Raw genomic sequence first — 24,779 nt, 5'->3', positions numbered from 1 at the left:
CTCCCGAGGTGCATCACCTTGCACTTGTCTGTGTTGAAACCCATCCTATTCTTGTCCGCCCACCCTTGTAACCTGTCGAGGTCTGATTGTAGCCTGTTGCATCCTTCCAATGTACCCAAGCATAAGTTAGGACGTCTCTAGTGGGCAACTTTTGTTTTCAGATGTCCCAGGTCCTAGGTGTGTACCTTAAATGCTGAAATATGTCCCTTCTTGCATTCTTTTCTTTATTCAACGTCCATGCTATGTAATGAGTGAGGCAGGGGTACTTTAGATGTATAGGATGTGATCATATAATAAACATGATATCATAATGCATATGTACCTGGGGGCTGGACTGAGATTTAACAAGCAGCTTTAAGTCTGGCATTTCCAAACTTTTGAGTATCCTTGATTTTAGAAATTTAATGCTTTTAACACATTTTTTATTTTTATGTAATTTCTTAGGTTTTAAGACAATTCCAGAAAACAGAAAATACTTCAAGTCCAGGGTGACCTCCTGCATAAGTTCATAGGAAAATAGGGTTGGAAGGGGCCTTACAGGGTCATCTAGTCCAGCTCCCTGCTCAAGGCATGATCATTCATGACTAAATGATCCCAGCTAAGTGTCTGTCTAACTTGCTTTTGAAAATTTGCAAGGATGGAGATTCCACAGTGCCTCTAGGTAGCTTGTTCCAATGCTTGACCATCCTCCTAGCCAGAAAGTTCCTTCTAATCTCCAACCTAAATTTCCCCTGCTGCAACTTGAGGCCATTGATTCTAGTCCTGTTCCCTGTGGTCATGGGCCCATCTCCCCCTGTGCAGTCACCCTTCAGGTAACTGAAGATTGCTATTGACTCCCCTCTCAGTCTGTGCTTCTCCAGACCTAATAACCTTTGTTCTTTCAGCCTTTCCTCACAAGTTTTGTTTCCCAAAATCCTAATCATTTGTGTTGTTCTGTGTTGGAATCTTTCCAAACTGGCCAATAGCTTTGGAATTCCTTATCCAATTCCTTCACTACCCTAGCATACGTCCCATTGGGCCCTGCAGACTTGAAAGTACTTCACTTCCATAAGTAATCCCTAACCTGTACTTCTGCTACTTTAGACTGTCTTCTTTCCTGTCTTTGCTGCCAAACGTACTTGTCATCTGATATTTGTAAAGACTAAACTAATAAATGCATGAAATACTTCAGCCTTCTCTGCATCATCACTAACTCGATTGTCTGATGCATTCCATAAGGGATGAATGGTTTCTCTGGCCGTCTTCCTTTTGATATACTTATAAAATCCCTTTTTATGTCCCTTGTCATCTGCATCTCAACTCATACCTTGCCCTTTGTAATTTTCTCCCTGTATACCCATGTGATACTCTTTAACTCTTCTCTAGTAATAGCACCAAGTTTCCATTTGTCGTATGATTCTTTTCCAAGTTTCAACTCATTGAAGAGATTGCTGTGTAGCTAAGCTGGTCTTCTTTTGCACTTACCATTCTTGCATTGGGATAGCTTGCACCTATACCCTTACGAGGGCCTCCTTAACACTACAGCCCACTCTTCTGGACTCCCACAAGTTTCCTGAGTTTGTTAAAGTCTATTCTTCTGAAGTCCAGTGCCCTTATTGCACTGCTCTCCTTCCTTCCTCCCCTTAAGATCTTGAAGTATCATTTCATGGTCACTGTCACCTACATTACCTTCCATCTTCACATTCTCAACCAATTCTTCCCTGTTTGGAGTGATTCTGAATTTTAGGCAAGTCAAAGGAAAGTTCTGCAGGATTCTCCCTGACCGAATCTTACATCAACTTTCTTTTGGACAACCAAGTCTGAATCTTACGTCAGCTTTCACTTGTACCACCAAGACTTTGTCCTGAAGCTAATGAGCTTGGTGTACTTAGGCTCTTAGGCTCGCATCAGGAGCCTAGAATTTCATTATCTCCTGTGTGCATCATACATTGAAGCTTTCTATGCTGTAAAATGTTCTGAAGGCAAATTATTTGCGGAACTACATAGAAAATCCATTCAGGAGACTATTTTATCCCTCCAGAGTCTTCTGCACTAGTATTAAAAGTATCTAAGCCAGAGAACACGCTTCCAAAGTCTGACAGAACCAGTCTCACATTAGCAGGGACACCCCCAAAATAAAGCAGTGGTTATTTACCTGTACCTGTATGTAGTTCTTCTGTACGTTCCCAGTCACTGACCTCTACCTGTCTTCCATTTGGGTTGTATGAAGATCAGCAGAAAGGAAGTGAGGTGGTCAGAAGCTCAGTGATTTATATTATTTTGCTGAGATACCTTAGCTCTCAAAATATCTTGTATTACTACTGGGATAAAGTACTTCACGTTTATATTTTGTTTTGTGAATCATGCTGCAGCAGCAGATTTCTGTAACCTTTCTGATGCCTGTACAAACTATTTTTAACATAGATCCATAAAGCTTGTTAAATCCCTGCAGACAATCAAGTGCATGAAGTATCCAGTGAAAAAGTTGCATGTAAATTATTTCCTGAAGATGTGTAGCTGCATGAGATTGATACTTCCCTACCTCTCATCCTCTTGGAGTTTGAGTTGATGAATTGCCCCACTCTTCCCCCGCCTTATGTATTAAGTTTTTGTATTATATATAATTCTTTCAACAGACACCAAAGAGCAATAGTTATTCATTAGTGCAGGTCAAGTCATTTGTGTGAGCAAAAAAAGGAATAAATCTAATATTTAATTTTAAAGATTATTCACTACTTACGTACATTTTAACTGAATTGTTGAATTGCTTGGCAAGATTGTTAATATTCCATGTAAATAAGTTATCTAAAATATATTGTACATTTAGACATGGTTCAAATTATGCTACTTAATCTATGTGCACTTTTGATTTAGATATTATTTTAACCAACCTTATTTTGTTTTACTTAGCAAGGTGAAGTGAGGTTGAAGTGTTTGAAAGCTCTTCAAAGCCTGTACACCAACAGGGAGTTGTTTCCTAAACTGGAGCTATTCACTAACAGATTCAAGGTAAGAGTGACAAAAAAGTAAGAAGAAAAAATGTGGATCTCTAAGGCCTATACTAAGACTAAAATTATCTTGCCTAACTGTTTCACCGCCCTGAAATTATGTGCATTAATTTAAAGGAAGGAAAGAGCTATACTGGCTGTGTCTCTGTTTTTTCAGGGACTTATCTGGGTTTGTGGTTTGCATCTGGGAGCTGCAAGACTTCTCTCAGGGGTGTCACAGCACAGTTGCTGCTTCCGCAGCCAGGTAGAAGTGCCCCACATACCTGTTGCACAGCCAGAGTGGGAAGGTCTGCAGCACACATACTTTCCTGTCTCATTAGGGTTCTCTGGTAAGCCTAAAGCAAGCAGGAGAGCTGGCTTGTGCCACAGCCCTTCCTAGTCCAGCCCCCATCATGTTTCTAGAAAGAGGCACACAGGACATTTCCACCTGCCCTGTATGCCTGTGTTCCTGGGAGGTGCCATGCAGGGTCGGACCAGGAAAGCTGCCACTTGAGCTAGTTCTCCTGCCTGCTTTAGGGTTATCAGGTAACCCTAATGAGGCAGGAGAGCTCATGCCACAACCTTTCCCAGTCTGGCTGTGCATGAGGTGCACAGGTCAGTTTTTCCCAGTTGTGATAGCAGTGGCACCCGGGTGAGGTCTGCTTGAGGTAGCACAACAGTGGTTCTCAACTGGGATTACTGCCTAATTCAGAAAAGTTGGGGAGGGGGTGATCCAACTCTCAAAAGGTTGACAACCACTAATAAAGCTACAAAAGCAAAACTAAGTTCACTTTTTGTAATAGAGAAAGGCCTCTTGGTCTTTTAAGTTAAAAAAAATGCAAGTCAAAAGCAGGAAGCATCAGACCAGAAGCAGGAATATTCCTGGATGTAATTTATGAGGGTGACAGAAACGCATTCTTTTTTTTTAATTAACTTGTTAAATATCTGTCCCTAGGGATGGGGATGATTCTTATTGATCCATCACACAGTCCACCTGTTTACTTTCATTACCCCTTACTCCTGTGTATATTGCATTTTAATACTTGAGTTTGCCATTAGCCTTATACAATGTACGTGGAAGTATAAAGTAAAATGGAAAGTGTTACCTTCAAGATAACTTTTAAATAATTTTAGACTATGTGTCTAAAATTTCAGTTTCAGTTTGTGTCCCTGAAACTGGAGTGCATAGACTGCATTAAAATGAAGTACAAAACCATGTAGGTGTCTCACGGACAGAGAAAAGCACTCAGACTAAAAACAAATATGCAGTGCATTAACTTGCATATGCCCCACTAAAGAGGAATTGCAGTTTTTCTGCGAGAGAGATTCTGAGAACGGTCATCCTGTTAGAACATGGTGCGGAGATGAGTTTCTTGGAAGAATCTTCTGTGGTACTTTGACTAGCCTGAATAAATTGGTATCCTTTTTGGTAGTCTTATGGAACAATCAAGTACTGAAAGCATTATTATCAGTTTGCACCGTAGTATTGTTATATTTCAGGGGAAGCACCTTGATAGGTTATTGTAGGGAAGATGTTGCTGGTTCTGCCAACCTGCACTGCATCTGTTCTACAGAAAGAGATTTCAGACTCCACTGCTGCCGTATTCAGTGTCTTTTAACAATACTATATTGTCTTGATAAGCCTCCTGAGTTACTTTCCCAAGAAAATTTGAATTATTTTACTTTGAAAAATGATGAAAAAATTCCAGTGAAAAATTCTAGGTAGGACAGGAGTGGAAACTAAAATTCTCTACTCCAAAGATAGCTACAGTGCATCATACTGAAAAATTCCTTACAATCCCTTTTGTACTCTGATTGGTTTTATGCGTCATTACAATTACTGTAAAGTCTCCTCAGAAGTCAGAGTTGTTCAGTGAAGGAAGTAAAAGATGAAGGGAAGATATAAGTCTTCCAGTATATAAAATGTTGTTATAAGGATGGCAGTGATTGTTTGTGCACCTTGTGCACTGGACTAAGAGCAAAATGAAATTATTTTAATTTGCAGCAGCAATGATTAAAGCTAGATATTATAGGCAAGCTCCAGAGAATTGCTTTAAGCACCTAAAAAGAGACTTACGTAGAATTTAGATATACAGATCCAAAAGAACAATCCAAAGAACCTTGAAGCGGGGACGAGAATGCAAGTTGCCCCCTCTCTAGCTAGGCACTTAACCTCTAAGCTATGGAGTCAGGGTCCCTTCTGCACTGTGGTCCACCTTCAACAGGAAGGTTGAATAGTGTTTCTCACCCAGAAGCGGGGTAGATCCAGAGAAGGTGCAGTCCCTTTTCTGCACACAGCATGGGACCAGTATGGGCATGTGCTCCTTACAGTATCCTTCTAACCGGTCCTGTGTACTGTATCCTACTAACCAGTCCTGGGCACCCCATGCTCCACGCCCCTCTGCCACACGGAGCATGTAGCTGGTCCAGCCCTGCACCCTATGTGCAGTACTCAACAATAGCCCTGGGACTCACTATGCATGTGGCCCTTGGGGCTAGGACAGGGCAATGGCCAGTGCATGGGGTCGGTCCAGCAACCCACGTGCTGGATCATATGCCTCCATGAGCCAGATCCAGCCATATGTTTGATACCTGTGTTGGAGGTTAGACAGAGCTTTGTCCAGGATGGTTTAGATAGGACTGATCTTGCCTAAAGTGGGCAATTTGAATTGAACGGCAATTTGAATTGAACGACCTCCAAACATATTTTCCATCCCTACTTTTCTGTGTTTTTCACTTGAACTTGATGCTGACCGGGTTAGCTGGGCATGCTCTCAGGATGGCCAATGGATGGAGCTTATCTAAAAATTATGTAAATTTGGGCACCTCCCCCAGCAGCAATATGGATTGCACCAAAGATTAGGGAAAAGCTAGACATCTAGGTGATCAAAATAGATTGCCACTGAATGCATGCAGAAGACTAGGCTTGAGGGAACTTTGCAGTCCAAAATGGAGGTTCAAATAAGTATTAGTACCTAACATGTTTTGTGGTTCCTGAACCAGAGCCAGTCTGGATCACACTTTGGGACTTAGGCAGAATTTAGGTACCTAAATCTGGTTTGTAACTAAAACATCTACTTGGAACTGATCCCTAAATTTTAGGTTTAGCAGTATCCCAACCTAGAAAAACATTTCTAACTGTTAAAAATTAAATGCTGGAACAGGATATGCAAGGAAGTTGTGGGATATCCTTTACTGAAGTTCTTTAACTTGCAGGTTGGACAAACATATGTCAAGGACGGTTTAGGTATACCTGACTTGGCTGTGTGCAGAGGGTTGAACCAGATTTTTTTTAAGTGGGTTCAGTTTTCATTTCTGTGATTCTGTAAAATGACCTTCTTTGGCTTGATCTGTTTCAGGAAATATGCTTTATTCTTTGGTAAAACAGAATCAAGCCAATAGGGAGGAAAGAAAATCCGAACTCCAAGCTTCTTCCTTAACCCTTGGGATAAGCCAGGTTTTCTTGGCAATTCAGATCAAAACACTCACCATCCAAGAAAATGATAAGAAAATCTTCAAAAGATTCTCTATAGGGCTGTCTCATGTTCCCCCTGTGCAGTCTGAAAGATTTGCCTGTGACAACTACTGCTAATCTAGAGCCACTAAAGCAATGCCAATACTAGGATTTGCTTTTCTTATTATTGGGACTACTCAAAGAAATTCTCTCTCTACCTTCAGGAAAAAATTACTTTTAAAGTTCTCTCCCTATTTTGTGGGGAATGAGAAAAAAAACAATGCAACAGCCTGTGTCTGTCCTAGTGTTATACTTGCTTGCTCCAAATTAACAAAGGTAATATACAAGTTCTGTAACAAATTCACAGGAAATAAATTTTCTCCCCAGTGGACCCTAGATGCCTAAGGAATACAATAGAGACAAAACTGAGAGGTTCTTAGAAAAATAATTTACTTAATTGTCATTTGTTTTTCCATGGCTACTTGCTATTCATATGTTTTCTGGTCAGGTTTTATCTGACTTGAGTACTTTAGTGCAACATTTCTGCTTCTCCATTCTTAATTTCAAAAGAAATCTCCAGAGACATGTTGACTATTCAAGCTCAAATGACAAGTCCTAGGAAGCATTGGGCATGTCTAGTAACACTCTTATTAATTCCTTAGTAGTTTGAAGATCCCTTTGATATAATCTAATTAAGGTGAAGGGGAGTTGATAATAGTACTTCTCAAATGAGAATAATGGCTCTGCCTTTTCAGCCTTTCTGACTGGGTGTTAGAGACTATTCCTGTTCTTAAACTAAGAAGGCACGTGTTATTCAGCCAGAAAGAAACATATATTTTCCACATCAAATCCATATGGAAAAGATGGGAATCATTTCTTTTGAAGGCCAAATCAGATGTCCCAAAAGTAACATTTTAAAAAATACCCAAGTGACTTAGGACAGTGGTCTCCAAAGTGGGGTACGTGCACCCCAGGGGGTGCACAAGACAATTCATTGGGGTGCAGGAAGAAAATATTAAAACTTCTATTTCTATTTATATAAATATACATATATTGGGGGTGCATGCTCAAAAATTTTTTGCTGATAGGGGTGCGTGATCAAAAAAGTTTGGAGACCATTGACTTAGGAGACCAGGTCCTATATTCAGTAGTGCTTTAGTATCTCATTGACTGGTACAATCACATTAGAATAAGGACAGCTGGGACAGATCCAGACAGGATGTAGTGGCACAGCTGCGCCTCCCTTTTCAAGTAGACCACCCCACAGGAGTCCCTGGGGGATGTCTTTAAAGTACCCAAAGCAAGTGAGAGTCCCCTCTCCCTTCCCTTTTGTGCTCAGAGCCACATCACTTTCCTTCCTCCCCTGCCTCCCACTGCTGCTTTCCCCACTGCCCACTCCTGTCTACTTCAGCTCTATGGGGGATGGCTCAGTTGGAGGCAGTGGCAATGGATGGAGGGTTCCTCCTCCCCATGTGTGCTTCAGGGGGAGCAGTCAGGGTGGGGGAACTCATCCTCACCCATTTTCACTGCTGCTTTCACTATCCCAGCTGAGTCCAGGTCTCATGTGGCTCAGCTGGAGAAGGCAGGAGCAGCTCTGAAGCTTCCCCTGCCCCCAGGACAGTAGGGAAAGCAGCAGAGGCAGGCGGGGAGGGAAAGTGACGGGATTCTTCCAGGAAGAGGCTGAGTGTTGTGGATGCTACCACCTCTGTAGCACGGTTTGCTGCTCCTATGTCTCCACTTTGCCAAATCCTGGATCCATCCCTGAGAACGGCACAAGAAGAATGGCCTTGAAGGAAAAAAAGAGCACCTGTCAACACTGTGAACTTCAAGGTAGCCTGTCTGACCACAATGTTATAAGAATCAAGGGAACGAAATCTTATTGGGTAGGGACATTGTCTTGTTAGTCTACTTCAGTAGTGAAGAAAGAACCTAAAGTCAAAGGCCCTCTTCTGTTCCAAAGATAAATTCCTTCAGCTCTCGCTCTTTCCCAGTGGTGGTCTGTGTTTTAATTTGTCTCTTAGTAGTTGAATAAACTCCTTTTCAAGCTTTTAAGGACAGTAGATCTCCAATTCTTTTCTCATGAAGCGGCTATTCCTTGCCCAGTACTGTGGGGCAGGGAGCAGCGCTTCTGTGTCACTGAAAGACAAAATGACTGGCACGTCTGCTTCATTTTTTAAAAAATGTTTGGAAAAGAAATCATTTCACTTCTGTCTTCTCTTCATGGGTGCAAGACAGTCTTTAGGAACATTTTAGATAGGCTGAATAAGGTTTTACCTCCCTTCCTTTGCAGGGGAGGTATGCTAATATGACATTTGTCCAGAGTGGTGCTCCTGTGCCACAAGTTGTTTGCCTGGCTCCTGCATGGTGCACAGCGACGTGAGCCAAAGGAAAGTACATTAGCACAAGTTCCCACTCTGGTGTGTTTCTCTGTTAAATGTAGAACCTGTCCTACATATTGCAATGGAGGTACATTCCACTAAGGAAACACAGCCTCTCAGAAAGAACTCAAATAGTTGTCCTGAGTCTAACTCAGAAGAATATCTGTTAAAGATTTATTCTTTTGTAAGCTGTGCGTATAATGTGTTTTGTAATTGTAACAATCATTTTTTTCAGGATCGCATTGTATCAATGACACTTGATAAGGAATATGATGTTGCTGTTGAAGCCATTCGATTAGTCACGCTAATACTTCAGTGAGTATTTCTCAAAATGACTATAATTTTCTGTAAAAAGCACTTTACCCAGTAATATTTATTTTATGTAGATTTCTCTTATGTGTTGTGACAGCTATATAACACTGAAGTTGATTCCATGTGCAGTAATACTTTCATTAAATAATTTTTGGAGAGGCTGGAATAGGATTAATGGTTTCATGACGGCCAAGGGGCGGCTAGCCACAGAATTCCAGCTGGACATGGTGATTGGGAGCAGGAGGGCAATTGAGGGCCAGCACAGCCCAGGTCATCCTCCATCTGCTTCACCTGTCATCACAGACCCAGCCCCTTGGTCACCAGCTCTGCAGCCAGGGTCACCGCCACCATCACCCTCTGCCCCATGCGAGAGCTATCTTACCAACACAAAATAAAGAAGAGCATCTACTGTCTCAAATAAATGCCAAGATAGCAAAACAAACTAACAATACTAAAGGATAATTCGATTACATTGTTCCCTGCTCACCTTTTAATGCCAAAAAAACAAACCAAGTGCAAACTGAAGTTGATAACTTAAATTCACAGATTTAAAAGATAAAAAGTCAAGTTTACTACTTATTCTGTCCTCCTTTTTTGGTCACATGTTAAATTATCACTGATTCATTACTAAGCTGCAAACACAAAACAGAAAATTTGAAAATTTATTAGCGAATATTAAAATAAAACGCTGTATATGTGCACACGTTATTAAAGAAAGCACAGTTCCTGTGCTGTTGTATTCAAAACTATCAAAAGGATGTATGTTAAAATTATCAAAAACACAATGATGTATAATATAAAAGATATTTATATAAAATATACCCCAGAAATCTATAATTCTTTACTAATAATTAAATATTTAATACTGTTTGTGAGTTAGGCATGCAAGACCTAATATTCATGCCCCTTTGTATGTGACATATTGGATGGAGCCAGTATTTCTTAAACATATTTGTTTATAAATATCGTTATTATAGCTGTACAATCTGAAAAAAATAAAGATAATTACCTATGCAAGCCAAATATTGGCATATTTCCTCTCAATCTGTTAAAAACTGAGTAAAAAAAATAATTGGCAAAATGTATTACAGCAGTTCTGGATACACCTCCAATATTGTGTTTAAGGAAGCTTTTAAGCAAAAAATAATCCTGTTTGTTATATAGCAAATTCTTTCCAGTTTTATAATACTCAAAGGGTAAATGCAGAAGTTTCAAATAAATGTATTTATTCAGTTATATTAAAATATTTCAATTGTATTTAGATTTTTTTAAAATTTACTCTTAACTCTGAATTAAATGGGTCAATAATGCTTGGAGCAGAAATGGTTTGTGGTTTTAATGTTCTTGTAATGTAAGTGTTCTTGACTTCAGTGATACTTGGTTCAGGCCATTGGTGAGGAACCTAAATAGTTTTCATCAGCTAAGAGATCTGACACGAAACTTGCACCGTGAATGGGCAGCCCCCTAGGAGACTGGTAGTAGGCATTCAGTAACATTTTTGCTGGAGGTTCCACCTCTGTTTGCATTTGTAGGTAGTAGAAAGAGTTGTTGATTTCCACCTGGGTTCATGGTGGGGAATGTAAATATTATTTTAAAAATCAGTTGTTTGAACTCTTCTAATTATATCAGTTTGCTCACCACTGAGCTAAATAGTGAAGTCCAGCCTGTAAGCTGGATCAGGCCCGCAGTGGACTCCATTTCCTGGCAGCCCCAGCTCCTGGCCAGTCTCCCAGGAGCCTGGGGACATGACAGTGTAGGGCCACAGAACCGGGGCTCTGCCCGGGCCCAGCCCCACACTGTCACACCCGCATGCTCCTGGTGTCTCCATGGAGACCAGCCAGGAGCTGCGCGTGGAGCTGCTCTGGGGCTGGGGTGGCAGTGACAGCACACAGCGGGGCCGGGGCAGAGCCACAGTCCACTGCCCCCATGCCCCAGCAACGAGCGCAGGTTCTGTGGGCAGGGGCATGCTGGGAGCAGAGCCCTGCCCTGTGCTGTCACTGCTGCAAGATCCTGGCCCGGGAGCAGCTCCCTGCCTGGCCACACACCCTGGCTGCACGGCCGCTGGCCTGTCTGTAGAGACCCCAGGAGTGCAGGGGCAGTAGCAGGTCAGGGCAGAGCCCCAGTTCTGCACCCTGCACTGTCATGGCCTCACGCAGTCACACTCCCGTGCTCCCGGGGTCTGCAAGGAGACCAGGTGGTATCTAGGGCTGTTAGAAAATGGAGTCCGGCCACCAGCCAGATCTGCCATATTGCCACCCCTAGTTTAACTGGTAAGACATACCTATGGGTTGGTCTGAGGGTCATACCACACTGGCACAGAGGGACGGACGGGTTGGGCTGAGGGACACACCATGCTGCCACACTCTGTAGTCCTGGTAAACCATGTTATAATTCACACGTTGTTTGAAAATCTGATGCAATGAACTCCACCGTAGCAAACAAGCCTGATTTCAGAAAAATGTATTAACTAGTAATTGTTAACTGTAATGCATTAATGGTATAAATATAATTACAGTTTAACCATTTAACCTTTCATGCGCCTAGTTTATGGATAAATCAGACTCTAGGCAAGGAAACCCTGACCTTGTCTAAGAAATATCTAGAATATTTGGGACAAGACCTTGTGTTAACTTTGTGCCCAAATGCTCCTTGTCCAGCTGCATCAGCCCCATTTTTGACACTTAACCACAGTTTGCAATTCTGTTTCTCCCTGAATGTGTGTACATACCTTCTGGACTTAAAATGGAGGAGGAGGATAACCCTCCCTTATTTTAGCCAAGTAGCCAATTGGTTAGGTAGCTGTGAGCTGCAGCAACCCAGCTGTGATCCAACATGGGCCTGGGTGCCTTTAGCAACACATCAGCACTCTGGGAGAGGATGCTTAAACCCCTGGAGACTTCAGGGTGCTGTGTGGGGACAGTGAGAAAGTCAGCAGCTGAGCTACAAGGTGTCACTTATGTGAAAGAGCACCCTGTACCTAGGAAGTGTCAAAGAGACCAAAGGAAAAGATGTTGCAGTAGCATCTTTACATTAAGGTAAACTTAAGAGCACATAGGTATAATATTTAGGAGCCAAGGACAGTAGTGAGTTTGTGAGTGTCAGCTGGGATTGCTTGCAGAAACTAACCTGCATTCACACGCATATTCTACAGGCTTGTATAGAATTTCTTCATTGCATATTGGTATGCAGCAGCTGAACAGTATTTTTAATACACAAAATTTAGTGAGAGGTTGAACTTCAGTGAGATCAGAGTAATGCCTGGGACGCCAGTCTGAGGAGCAGAGGAGTCCAGAAGAGCTCGCTCTACTTTAAAGAAGCCTTACTGAGAGTACAGGAACAAACCATCCTGATGTGCAGGAAGTCTAGCAAGCATGGCAGAAGACCAGCTTGGCTTAGCAGGGCCCTCATCAGTAAGCTAAATCACAAAAAGGAAGCTTATAAGAAGTGGGAACTTGGACAAACAACTAAGGAAGAGTATAAGGCTATTGCTTGGGCATGCAAGGATGAAGTCAGGAAAACCAAAGCTCAATTGGAGTTGCAGCTAGCAAGGGATGCAAAGGATAACAAGAAGTGTTTCTACAAGTATATTGGTAGCAAGAGAAGGATCAGGAAAAGTGTGGGTCCCTTACTGAATGGGGAGGGCAGCCTAGTGAGAGATGATGTGGAAAAGCTGAAGCACGCAATGCCTTTTTCACCTCAGTCTTCACAGACAAGGTCAGCTCCCAGACTGCTGCAGTGGGCAGCACAGTTTGGGGAGGAGGTGAGGAGCCAGCAGTGGTGAAACAACAGGTTAGGAACTACCTGGTTAGAAAAGCTGAACATATACGAGTCCATGGGACCAGATGGCCCGAGGATGCTGAGGGAGTTGGCTGATGCGATTGCAGAGTCACTGGCCGTCATCTTTGAAAACTCATGGTGATCAGAAGAGGTAGGTCCTGAATGCTTGGAAAAGGGAAATATAGTGCCCATATTTAAGGAAGGGGAAAGGGGGGGATCCAGGGAACTACAGACCAGTTAGCCTCACCTCCGTCCCTGGAAAATCATGGAGCAGGTCCTCAAGAAATCAATCTTGAAGCACTTGGAGGAGAAAAAGATGATTAGGAGTATTCAGCATGGATTCACCAAGGGCAAGTCATGTCTGACCAACCTGAATGCCTTCTAGGATGAGATGACTGGCTCTGTGGATGTGGGGAGACCAATAGATGTGGTGTACCTTGATTTCGGCAAGGCTTTTGATACAGTCTCTCAGGCAAGCTAAGAAAGGTACAGGCTGGATGAGCAGATTGTAAGGTAGATAGAAAATTGGCTGGAGCATCAGGCTTAGAGGGTAGTAATTAATGGCTCAATGTCTGGTTGGCAGCTTATATCAAGTGGAGTTCCCCAGGGGTCAGTCCTGGGCCCAGTTTTGTTCAATATCTTTATCAATGACCTGAAAGATGGCATAGAGTGCACCCTCAACAGGTTTGCAGATGACACCAAGCTGAGGGGAGTAGTAGATACACTGGAGGGTAGGGCTAGGATTCAGAGAGACCTAGACAAATTGGAGGATTGGGCCAAAAGGAATCTCATGAGGTTCAATAAGGACAAGTGAAAGTCCTTCACTTAGGACTATGCACCAGTACAGGATGGGGGCTGACTGGCTGGGCAGCAGCTCTGCAGAAAAGGACCTGGGGGTTACAGTGGACCATAAACTGAATATGAGCTAGCTGTGCACCCTTGTTGCCAAGAAGGCCAATGGCATACTGGGCTGCATTGGTAGATGTGTTGGGAAGTGATCATTTCCCTCTATTTGGCACTGGTGAGGCCACATCTGGAGTATGTGTCCAGTTTTGGGCCCCCCACTACAGAAAAGATGTGGACTAATTGGAGAGGGTCCAGCGGAGGGCAACAAAAGTGGTGAGGGGGCTGGGGGACATGACTTCTGACGAGGGTACTGGCCTTATTTCGTTTAGGGAAGAAAAGACAGGGGATCTTATAGCAGCCTTCAACTAGCTGAAGGGTGGTTCCAAAGAGGATGAGAGGATGGAGCTGAACTGTTCTCAGTGGTGGCAGATAACATTACAAGGAGCAATGGTCTCAAGCTGGAGCAAGGGAAGTTGAGGTTAGATATTAGGAAGAATTTTCTCATGAGGAGGGTAATAAAATACTGGAACAGGTTACCCAGAGAGGTGGTGGAATCTCTATCATTTGAAGATTTTCAAGACCTGGCTAGACAAAGCTTTGGCTGGGAGGATCTAGCTGGGGCTGGTCCTGCTTTGAGCAGGGGGTTGGACTAGATGAGACCTCCTGAGGTCCCTTCCAACCCTCATTTTCTATGCTATGATCTTGTTCTCCTAAGCTCTCAATTTTGGGGTCTGTTTTTATTTGCCGATGTATTTGCCTCATACTCATTAGAATAGGAACATGCTGCATTTACTCCAATCCAAGACAAGGTTTTTACACATTTAATATGGGAGGTGGGGCCCTCATCTTATATTTGAGTACAAGGTGGCAGGGGGCAGGCAGCTGCTGTGGCTTGGGCCCTGGCCCTGGTGTTGGAGCCACAACTGCTGCCTGCTCTCCTGCTGCTTTTACCTGCCATCTCTCCCCCCTCCCACTCCCCAGTGCTGCTTGGTAGGGGTGTGCAAAGTGGGCCCTATTCAATTTGGATTTGGCCCGAATCAGGGACAGTGATTCAATTCATTGATTCAGATCACTGTCCCCGATTCAATTCAGTCGAATCCAAATCTGAAGATTCAATGCTGATTCAGAGAATCAGCAATTTGGACACAGACACAGCTTTAAATGTTTTCTCTACGTACCTTGAGGTATCAGGTGCAGCTCGCGATTGCTGTGGGGTGGATGGAGCATCCCACAGGAGTGCAGGGGGCCCCCCACGTGCTTGGGTGCCGAGCCGAGAAGTGGACTGGAAGTATTTCCGGTCCTCCTCCGGGTCTGCTAGGAAGCACACAGGGGGCCCCCCGACTTGGTGATCAGCTGAAGGAAGACCCTGGGTGCACCCCACCCCCCCAACCCAGGAGGCACCAGTCACTGAGCTGGGAGAGGGTGTGGGGGGACCCCCCTGTGTGCTCCCCAGCGGACCTAAAAGTGGACCAGCAGTGCTTATGGTCCACTTCCAGGTATGTAGCCAAGCATGCTGGGAAGCCATTTTTCTACATGCTACCTAGAGACATGTAGGAAAAACATGTACAGCTATCTCTATCTCCAGATTGATTCAGAGGGTTCTGATTTGATTCGGAGAGATTAAAGGGTCCTCTGATGCAATTCGGATTCAGAGATTCGGCCAACAAGTCAGGCTAAACCTCCGCCGAATCAAATCAGGGACTGAAGCTTTGCACAGCCCTACTGCTTAGCCTCTAGCTCCAGCCTAGAACGTGGAGCATGTGATTGGTCCAGCCCCAGCCTAACCCAGTAACAGCAATAGCAGGGCAGAGGCAGTGGGGGTTCAGGCAGCAGCAGGGACTAGATGGGAGGGACAGGTACCAAGGGGTATCAAGATATGGGGAGTGGGCTTGCAGCAGGGAACAGGCTGCTTGATTTCCCCCAATGCCTGCCCCCTACTGCCTTCCCCAACTACCTGTATCCCCCCTTCCCCCAGCACTGCTTTCCCTTCTGCAGCAGTGAGTTGGATGAATTTAAAATGACCCTCCAATAATTAGATTCTATATATGGAAAATTAGAACCAATTTATGCATTTTCGATGTATAGAATCTAATTATTGGAGGGTCATCTTAAATTCAGAGTCATCTTGGAGTCAGGTAAATACAGTAGCCAAGAGTTGAGTCACATTTTTTGCTCTGCCAATGTAGTAGTTCTTAAAATTGATTACAGAAAAAATGTAGAGAAGATACTTGCTTCCTACATTATTAAGCTACTGGAGATGTAGAGATCTAAGGTTAAAAAAAAAGTATCAAAAAGCCTGCTTCCTTCCCATAATATCACCCCTTTGATGGAATTGTGGTAAAAATACAGGGTCAGGCATTTAGGATCAAAAATGTGATTAGAGGATGCAGGACTTTCAGAGGATTTAGGGGTCATGGTGGATAGCCTGTCAAACCTGAGCTGCAGTGCAGTAGTATGGTCAAAAAAACTAATGCTATCCTTGTTTAATCAAGAAATTATTGAAGGAAAGTTGGTTCAAAGAGGTGGCTTTGGTTTCCTGACACCAAGCTGCCCTATACCATTCCTAGCTGTAGCACCCACTCAGGCAGGGTAAAGAGCTAATTTGTGGCACAGCTGTCAAAAAGGTTGGTCCCCACTCACTTAAAGCAACATGGGAGTTGCTCAGATTATGTGCATGCTCTAAGGGCCTTAGGACTGATCAAGTAGATAGAACTCCACGACACCCTTAATACGTGGGCTCTGTGTGTGAGATCTCAGCATGATAACCTGGTGAAGGTCTAGCTCTAGGAGCTCTAAAAATTGTAGGGGCACAGCCAAAGCACAAAGCTCACAATGCTTTTGTCTGGCTTTTAGGTTCAAATTACTTCTTTGTTGGGAGAAAAAAAAAAAGTGGTAGAATGGATTTTGATCCTACTTTTTAATAATGATTTTTCTTTGAGTCACAGTCCAAGTATGTGTCATCTAAGGCTAAAAGAATTATTGTGAAGAATTTACTGTCCAAAGGCCAGTACTTGACCATGAGCTGTAATTATTTTTATCGCAATTCAAATGAGTACATATTAATAAAGAAGCGAGATATTTGGACATGTTTCAAAATGTAAGAAAATTAAGCAAGCACTAATATAAATTTAATTCAAATTTAACAAGGCATTGGTAATTTCATAACAAAACATTTCAGTTAATTTTAACTCAGTAGTGTTTTATTTTTACAGTGGGTGCATGTACACAAGGCATTTACTGTGCTTTGTCTAGTCTAATTAGCTCTGCAGTAAACATCTCAGCATCTACATATGCAAGACTATTAGAGGCTGGAGTAAACTAATAAACTCTGCAGCCCAGTAATACTTGTAAATGTAAGTACTGTCATGATACAGAGTTTTTTTTACTCCACAGCACCACATGTCTAGATGCTGATGCAGCTGGCTGGAGCACAAGGGTGCTTTAGTGTGGGGACTGCCTGATGGCTAGCCCCATACTGAAACACCCTCATGCCACAGCCAGCCCCTCCACAGCATGCTGAGCTGGGCAGGAGCAGCCCTGGGCTGGCAGGCTGACTCTTGGGAACCCCTGGCACACAAGGCAGCTCTGACCTGGCTCAGTGTGCTGCAGTTCTGGGCATGCATTCAAATGGCACACCTGGGAGCAATAAACTGGAGCAATAAATTCCAGAGTTTATTGCTTTGTGTTATTTGTAAGTGTAGATGAGCCCAGTGAAGAATTAAATATCTTTTCATTTGGAGTCTGGTTCAAATCCCACTGATATCTACTGGCTTTTATGAAGGTTAGGTAGCCATATATGTGGATGCTTTTATGACAGTCTAACTTACAGGAGGGTGGAACTGAAGTCGAACATCTATTTTGAATCAGGTGTTACTTTCTGACTTTTTCAGTGGAAGTGAAGAAGCTTTATCCAACGAAGACTGTGAGAATGTTTATCATTTGGTGTATTCAGCACACCGGCCTGTTGCAGTAGCAGCTGGAGAGTTCCTTCACAAAAAGTAAGTTATCCCTTGCCCTGGAATGAAAAACAAATTAATGAGATCTAAATATGAAGAAGTGGCAAAATGGTATATGTGAAGTATGGCCTCGGTTCAGCAAACCAGATAGATGCTTAATTTTAAGCTGTGACCTCAATGGAACTACTCACATGCTTAAGTTAAAGACCTACTTAAACAGTTGAAAAATTAAGACCTAGGTAATATTTTTCATACTGGAGAATTCAGGTGATTCTCATAGTTTGTCAAGGTACATAAAAGAGTAAACACATTGTTATAGACATTTTATATTAAAATCTAGTGCAACTCCTACCAGATTATCATTATGGCCTCTGATTAATATAAAGTGTGATGATCTCTTTTTGCTTGTTATACACAAGTATTGGTTTTGTATGTGTTTTATCTGAACCGTGTGTAAGATACCATTTGATTTCAAGATTGATAATCTTAAAATTGCCCTTTTTTCCATCTACGTGGACATCAGAAGTGTTGGGGGGTTTTTTCTTTTCCTCCATGCTTTTGAATAGCACAAGGGATCTGCTGTCCTCAGGTGCTGTAAATTAAGATGGTTCCATAGCAGTCAATAGAATATTATAATTTTATTCCAACTGATGATCTGACCCAGTAGTATTAAGAGTCTGAAGTGTTTTAAAGTTCATTTCTCCTCCCTCAGTTGGGGTTAGGGCATAAAATGGTTTAATAGTTTTACACTTTTTACAGTACTTTTATTTGAGAATTTCTTTCAAAAGATTTTTATAACAAATTTATATAAGCAGCAGTTTACTTGGAGTGAATTTTATCTGCTTAATTCATTATCTACTTACAAGTTTTTATTTAAAGAATGCCCTTGGGTTTTTCCTCCATTAAATATCCTCTTTGACCACTCATGAAAGAAATGATTCTCCTTCAAGCTGTTGTCTTCCTGCGCAGTCTCATTTGTGTGATGCCCTGAGCCTTCTATAGCAGCCTTTTTGCAGTGTAGTCCCACCTCCCCTTGTGCCACTGTATCAGAAAGATAAAATGAATTGAGGTCACCTAGGAATCTACCAATGAAAGGGAACTGAGGAGCAGGTAATATGTGCTGCCATGTATTCCTTCAGTGTGGGAGCACCAAGGGAGGTGGGGCTAAAGCACACTTGCAGGGTAAATTAAGATGAAATATCTCTGATTGCAAATTCAGGATATGAGAAACACCCACATGAGAAAACAAGTATGTGGACAATATATTTCTAACTCCAGTTACTTGGAAGTAATTTCCTTTTTTTACCATTATGGTGTCAGTCTGTTGGTATGGAAAACCATGTGCTGCTGCAGATTCAGTGATAGGAGTTCATTCTATGATGCAGTATAGATCATGGAGAGGTGTTAGTTTTTTTTATACACTATACTAAAATATCTTTGATAACTAGTAAATGCAGGCAAACCAACACCCCATATATGTATTTGTGCACGTATAGAGATGGAGTTTGTCTAACAAATCATGACTTTAATCCAGGGTAGAAGCCTCTTTTTAAAACAATTTATTATCTTGTATCCAGTTCTTCTGGCTCCATAAACTTTCAAACTCCAGAGGTGAAGAGAAAAACAGAGCTGTTAGTGTTGAGTAAGAAAAAGTTGTTCATATAAATAATATAGCTCTTCTTACTTCTTTGTAGACTGTTCAGCAGGCATGACCCTCAAGCAGAAGAAGCATTAGCAAAGAGGAGGGGACGGAACAGTCCAAATGGAAACCTTATCAGGATGTTGGTTCTTTTCTTTCTTGAGAGTGAGGTAAAAAAATTATTTTTATTAACAGTTTTACATATTTAACAAATCCTGAAACTTAATTTCACATGATTAACTCCTGCAAACAAGTTTCAACTAAAACAGTAATTCCAATGATAGTACATGCACTAGATTCTCTTTTCCCTTGCTTATGAAGCAAACTCCACCCCAAATCCACTCCAGAGTTTCTCTCTCTTGTCTGTCTCTAGTATAATCAAAACTGTTTTCCCTGTTCTGCTAGATGGGGAGCATGATTGTTAAAAGAAACTTTGCAGGGACTTTAAAAACTGATAGTTTACACCTAATTTTGTGCTCAGTGAAATCAGTGAAAGCTTGCAGACTGCCTTCAATGAAAGTGAGCCCAGGACACACCACTTAAAATCCAGTCTGTGTCCCATCCCTTTTGAAAATCCTAGTCGTTATTTGTCCAGATTTCAGAGTTATAGCTGAAAGTTCCTTGGATGGAAACAGAGGTCACATCAGGTCTCATTTCTGCCACCATGAAAATGTTTATGGAACACAAATTGTGAGCAAATAGATGCCACTACACTTTGTCACACTGCATCAAATGAAAATCAGTGGCACAACAACAGGTAGTAATAGACTCTGCTGCTTTATTGTGGGAGACATCTGTTAGCTCTGTGGCTGGAGACTATGGGCAGCCTGAGCTGCTCCTATTCTCCAGCCACCCAGGCTCGTGCTCTGAGGGTTTAAGTGCCCTTCAAGCCCCTGGAGCACTTGCTGACTTCCCCCACTTACAAAAAGGCACCCCAGAGAATCTCAGGGTGCCTGTCCATAAGAGGGGAAGTTGGGGCTTCCCACTCAGCCAGAACCACTCCTCTGATCACAGGGGATGGGTCTGACTGAGCATGGAAAATGGGAGGATCCCATCACCCCTTGTCCTGAATCATCAAGGACAAGACAAGGGAATGTGTATGTCATCCAACAAAGTGGATCAGCTGTGCTGTGATTCTTCACAGCACATCTGATCTTGCTTAATTCAGCAGTGTCCATTCCTAGGGCTGAGGTTCTTGTTCAGCAGATATAATGAAAAGGTGAATGACTCTGTACCTAAAACTGCAATTCTTTACAGCAGTGAGCATCAGAATACAACCCACAGAGCCATTAGATCTGACCTGTAGACTAAGGGGAGGTGTGAGGGGTGGGGAAATTAGCTTCTCTTGACCTGAGGCTGGGCAATGAGTAGCTGTTCCTACGCTGCAGCTGGGGTGCATGAAGAAGTGTCAACAGGGCAAAAGCGCACCAGCATGCCAGCCCCTAGCTCTGAAGAGCTGGTTGACCACTGCTTTACAGTCTTCTACATCCATAATTAAAAGGATTCTTAAATTATAAAGTACAGTTGCTGTTGCTGGGATCCTGCTATTAAATACTGGTTCTGCTTTTCTAGCAGTAGAGTTGTAATATATTGAATGAACTCTTGCATGTATTTTCAGATAGTTTACAGTATTATCAGTATTTAAATCATACATTGTACTACAAATAACTTGTACTTCCACGTGCATGTAGTGTGTGGTTAATAAAAGTTGCTTGAAAGAAAATAAACATCTACTTAGATAGAATACTTGCCCCCCCTGCTGCCCACTGTTACTGAAGCCTTGATCAACAAGAAACAATGCTATTCTCATCCAAATACTTGTAGTTGTGGAAGCCGTGCCTGAATCCAAAAGCTTTATTGACTGACTTCTTATTTTTAGTTGCACGAGCATGCAGCTTACTTGGTGGACAGTCTGTGGGAGAGCTCTCAAGAACTATTAAAAGATTGGGAATGCATGACTGAGTTGCTACTGGAGGAACCAGTCCAAGGAGAAGAAGGTATTTATGTCACTTTAAATATATTTAGCTGATGCAATACAATTTGGTTCATTTTGTTTAAACAATTATATGTTTTATACTTGGAGAGTATGAATGTTTAATCACAATGATATATCCATGCAAATGCAAAATGGAAATATAGCTATTTCACTAATCTGATATAGTTTCTTTTTAATGCAAAGTTTGCCATAGAAGGTCATCAAATGGCACGTGTCTTAATTCATCCTCAGATAAAATCCCCTGTTCACCCCCTGCCTCCTAGGAATGGCTCTGATAATTAGTATAATACAATATTATTTAGTATAAATAATGTGATTCTTATAAAGTATAATATTAGCATGGTACTTTGTTATTAGTGATTATACTACTGCTAAACCTCTGCATGGCACTTACGCAGTTTTTCATTATCTCAGTCACAAAATGTGTAATCTCCATAGAACAACCAAAAATCCCACTAAGGCTTCTAGATTATTTATGTGCATCCATCTTAGTTTGGAAAGTTCCCCATGTGAATAAATTTGGCCTCTTATGCATGCCCAGAAGCAATCCAGTACAACCAAGTAGATATCTGTCTGCATTTACTCACTGTTGCAAGTCTGTTCCTTCTGGAATGCACATAAATTTTGTGCAAGGTCCCAAATCCTTAGCTGAAGAAAAACCACGCACAGCAACTCTTTGATGAGCATAAGGGGAGAGTTTGCCTAATAGCCTAGTAATCAAGGCCAGGAAGTGGTCAAGTGGAGTCCTAGGTCCCAGTTTGCTTCTCTGGGGAACAATCTTTTTTTCAGGATAAGCAGCACATCTCAGAAGTAGACCTGAAAACTTGAATGCTTCATTCCAGTTCAGTTCTTTACAGGTTTCCCTCGCTTTATGTGGGTTGTGTATGTGCGAATTTGCTCATTGTGCAATTATGCAGTCACCCTTTTTATACCAAAAATTTGTTACGCGATGGAAGCCCACGGTCAGCTGCTTTGTGTGATGCATTGTGGGAGTGATGCACACCAAAATATAGTCTCCCGTGTGGATCTGTGCTCCTTGCTTGTTGTCTGTGACATATTTCTGTAGTTGCCGTCCCCATTATGATAGTGCCCTGCGCTCATGTGTACTCTGCTGTTGATGAGTACCAAAATTGTCTTTTACAAGTGGTAGAAACAGGTCTGGGGGTCAGTACAGTTGAGGTCTTGTAACATATCCCTATTTGTTGCATTGTAAAGTGGGTTCCCTTTAGGCAAATTTGAGTTATGTGCAGTTTTCCAGGAATGGGTATACAGCATAAAGCAAGGGAAACCTGTGTAACAACCCAGCTCCAGGCCCATTCAGTGCTTGCTTAAATTTTCACAAATTATCTCCAAGACCATGTTTACTTTAGAGCAGGGGTGGGCAATTATTTTGGGCAGAGGGCCACTTAGTGAGTTTTGGCAAGCCATTGAGGGCCACATGACAGGCAGCCAAGGGCAGATAAATATTAATTTTCTAAATTTTTAAGGGGCGTCACAGGCCGGATAGAATGGCCTGGCAGGCCGCATCCAGCTCGCAGGCCGCATTTTGCCCACCTCTGATTTAGAGAGTCACAGCGAAAGCACAGAAATGGATTGGATTACTACACCCTGGTTCCTGTCTCCAGTGATACTTACCATTTCTACCAAAGACTAATGTCAAAATACCTAAAAAGTTCTGGTAACAGGCTAAAACCCAGGAGAACTCTCCATAGCTGGCCACCTTCTGCCAGAGATCAGCTCTTCAGGACAAATCAGGCAGCATAAAAGGATAAGACAGTTGCAGAGTAATTGGCCCAAAAGAAGGTTAACTGTCCTTTGTAAATCAGTGTTGTGATTAAGAAATTACAATGGGTGTATATAGCATATGACTGTACTTACTGGAAATAACTGACAGCTTTTGGAATGAAATGTTGCATACTTGGCCCCTGCCTCAAAGGGAATTATGGAAATTTGACTGAAAACAATTCTACTGCTTTTAGTGAGAGAAGAATGGGAAAATGCATTTTCCCCATTTTTGATCTGATGCAATACTGCCTGCCTGAGTCTACAGACAGCCTGAAACAGAGTTCCTAAGTTGTTCTGGCCTCTTTATTGATCTTGGTCAAAACCCTGTGAGCGCCTGCTCTATTTTAAAACCAAATCTTGAAACATATTTTTTAACTAAAAAGGAGTTTACAGTGTTCTTGTTACAAGAAGGCACCTTGAAAACACTGTAGGCAACTGTGTGTAGCTGTAGGCAGTGATGTAGATGTTATTCTCCAGGTCCTTGGTCCTCTCTCCCTGGTCTCTACACTATTGCTAAAACCTACCCCTAATCAGCTGACTCCCCCCCAACCTTCAGAGGACCTTTCTACATCAGGAGTTCTCCCTCTTGCAGCTTATGCTCACAGGAGCTCCCTCTCCTTAGCTGTCAGGGCAAGACTGGCAGCACTGGCTCAGGAGCTGAGTATATATTCTCCTGAGCACCACCCCTTCATGTCAAGTGGTTTCCCAGTCATGCACAGGGGTTCCCCTTCGCCTCCTAATCAGACTGCTCCCACTGCACTGCAGTCGCTACATATCTGGAGCTCTGCCCTTCATTAACTGTTGTGGTGCAGCTCACTCCCAAGTAGTTGCCTATAGCCTTGTGGCTCCTATCTTTATGCTTCTTCAGTAGCTTACTTTCTGGTAGCTAGCTCTGCCTTAGCTGCCTGTTGATTGCAGCCCTATTATGCTGCTCGGTCACTCTCTTAAACTAACAGGTTAGAAGCCCCCCCTCCCATTACAGATAGCCTAATAGATGGTCACCTAGGAAAGCTTTTATCTTTCTGAACCACTTAGTCTGTATAGTGCCATCCTGCCCACCCTTCTGCTTGACTTCAAACTAACATGGTTAATAGGGGTGTGTGAAATGGGCCCTGTTTGATTTGGATTCGGATTTGGCTCAAATCAGGGACAGTGATTCGATTTGTTGATTCAGATCACTGTTTCCAATTCGATTTGGCTGAATCTGAAGGTTTGATGCTGATTTGGAGAATCGGCGATTTGGCCATAGACACAGGTTTAAATGTTTTTGTCTACATACCTCGAGGTACCAGTGTGGCTTGTGAATGCTGTGATGCTGGGGTGGGTGGAGTGTCCCAAACGAGTGGAGGCCCCCTCCCCCCTGTGTGCTTGGCAGCGAACCCGGAAGTGGACCAGAAGTGGTCCACTGTGGAGCATGCTGGTAGCCCCCCCCCCCACGACCTCCCAGCTCAGCAGTTGGCCGCAGGGGGACCCTAGGTGCCCCCTGACCCAGGAGGCACCAGTTGTCAGGGCAGGAAGGGGGCCTCCTAGTGTGCTCCTCAGCAGACCCGGAAGTGGCCCGAAAGTGCTTCTGATCCCATGCTGCATGTCAGGGCTCTGCACAAGCTCCTCCAGCCCCCCATGGGTGCCCTGCCTGCCAGGGCTCTGGCCCTTTAAGGAAAAAAAAAAAA

At 42.8% G+C, this 24,779-nt stretch overlaps 1 protein-coding gene across 1 annotated transcript in view; it reads left to right on the top strand.

Moving 5' to 3' along the window:
• STAG1 (stromal antigen 1) overlaps positions 1–24,779 on the top strand; it is a 241,072-nt gene that overhangs the window by 134,903 nt on the left and 81,390 nt on the right. The window contains exons 10-14 of the mRNA XM_019542857.1: positions 2,890–2,988; positions 9,034–9,113; positions 17,624–17,731; positions 19,384–19,498; positions 21,208–21,325. Coding sequence (XP_019398402.1) covers positions 2,890–2,988; positions 9,034–9,113; positions 17,624–17,731; positions 19,384–19,498; positions 21,208–21,325 — 520 coding nt within the window. The remainder of the gene's footprint in view (positions 1–2,889; positions 2,989–9,033; positions 9,114–17,623; positions 17,732–19,383; positions 19,499–21,207; positions 21,326–24,779) is intronic.

The sequence above is a fragment of the Crocodylus porosus genome, unplaced genomic scaffold, assembly GCF_001723895.1.
Source record: "Crocodylus porosus isolate Cpor-Errol unplaced genomic scaffold, CroPor_comp1, whole genome shotgun sequence".
Lineage (NCBI taxonomy): Eukaryota > Metazoa > Chordata > Crocodylia > Crocodylidae > Crocodylus > Crocodylus porosus.
Note: the sequence above shows the minus strand (reverse complement) of the source record. Positions and strands in the feature narration are given on the sequence as shown.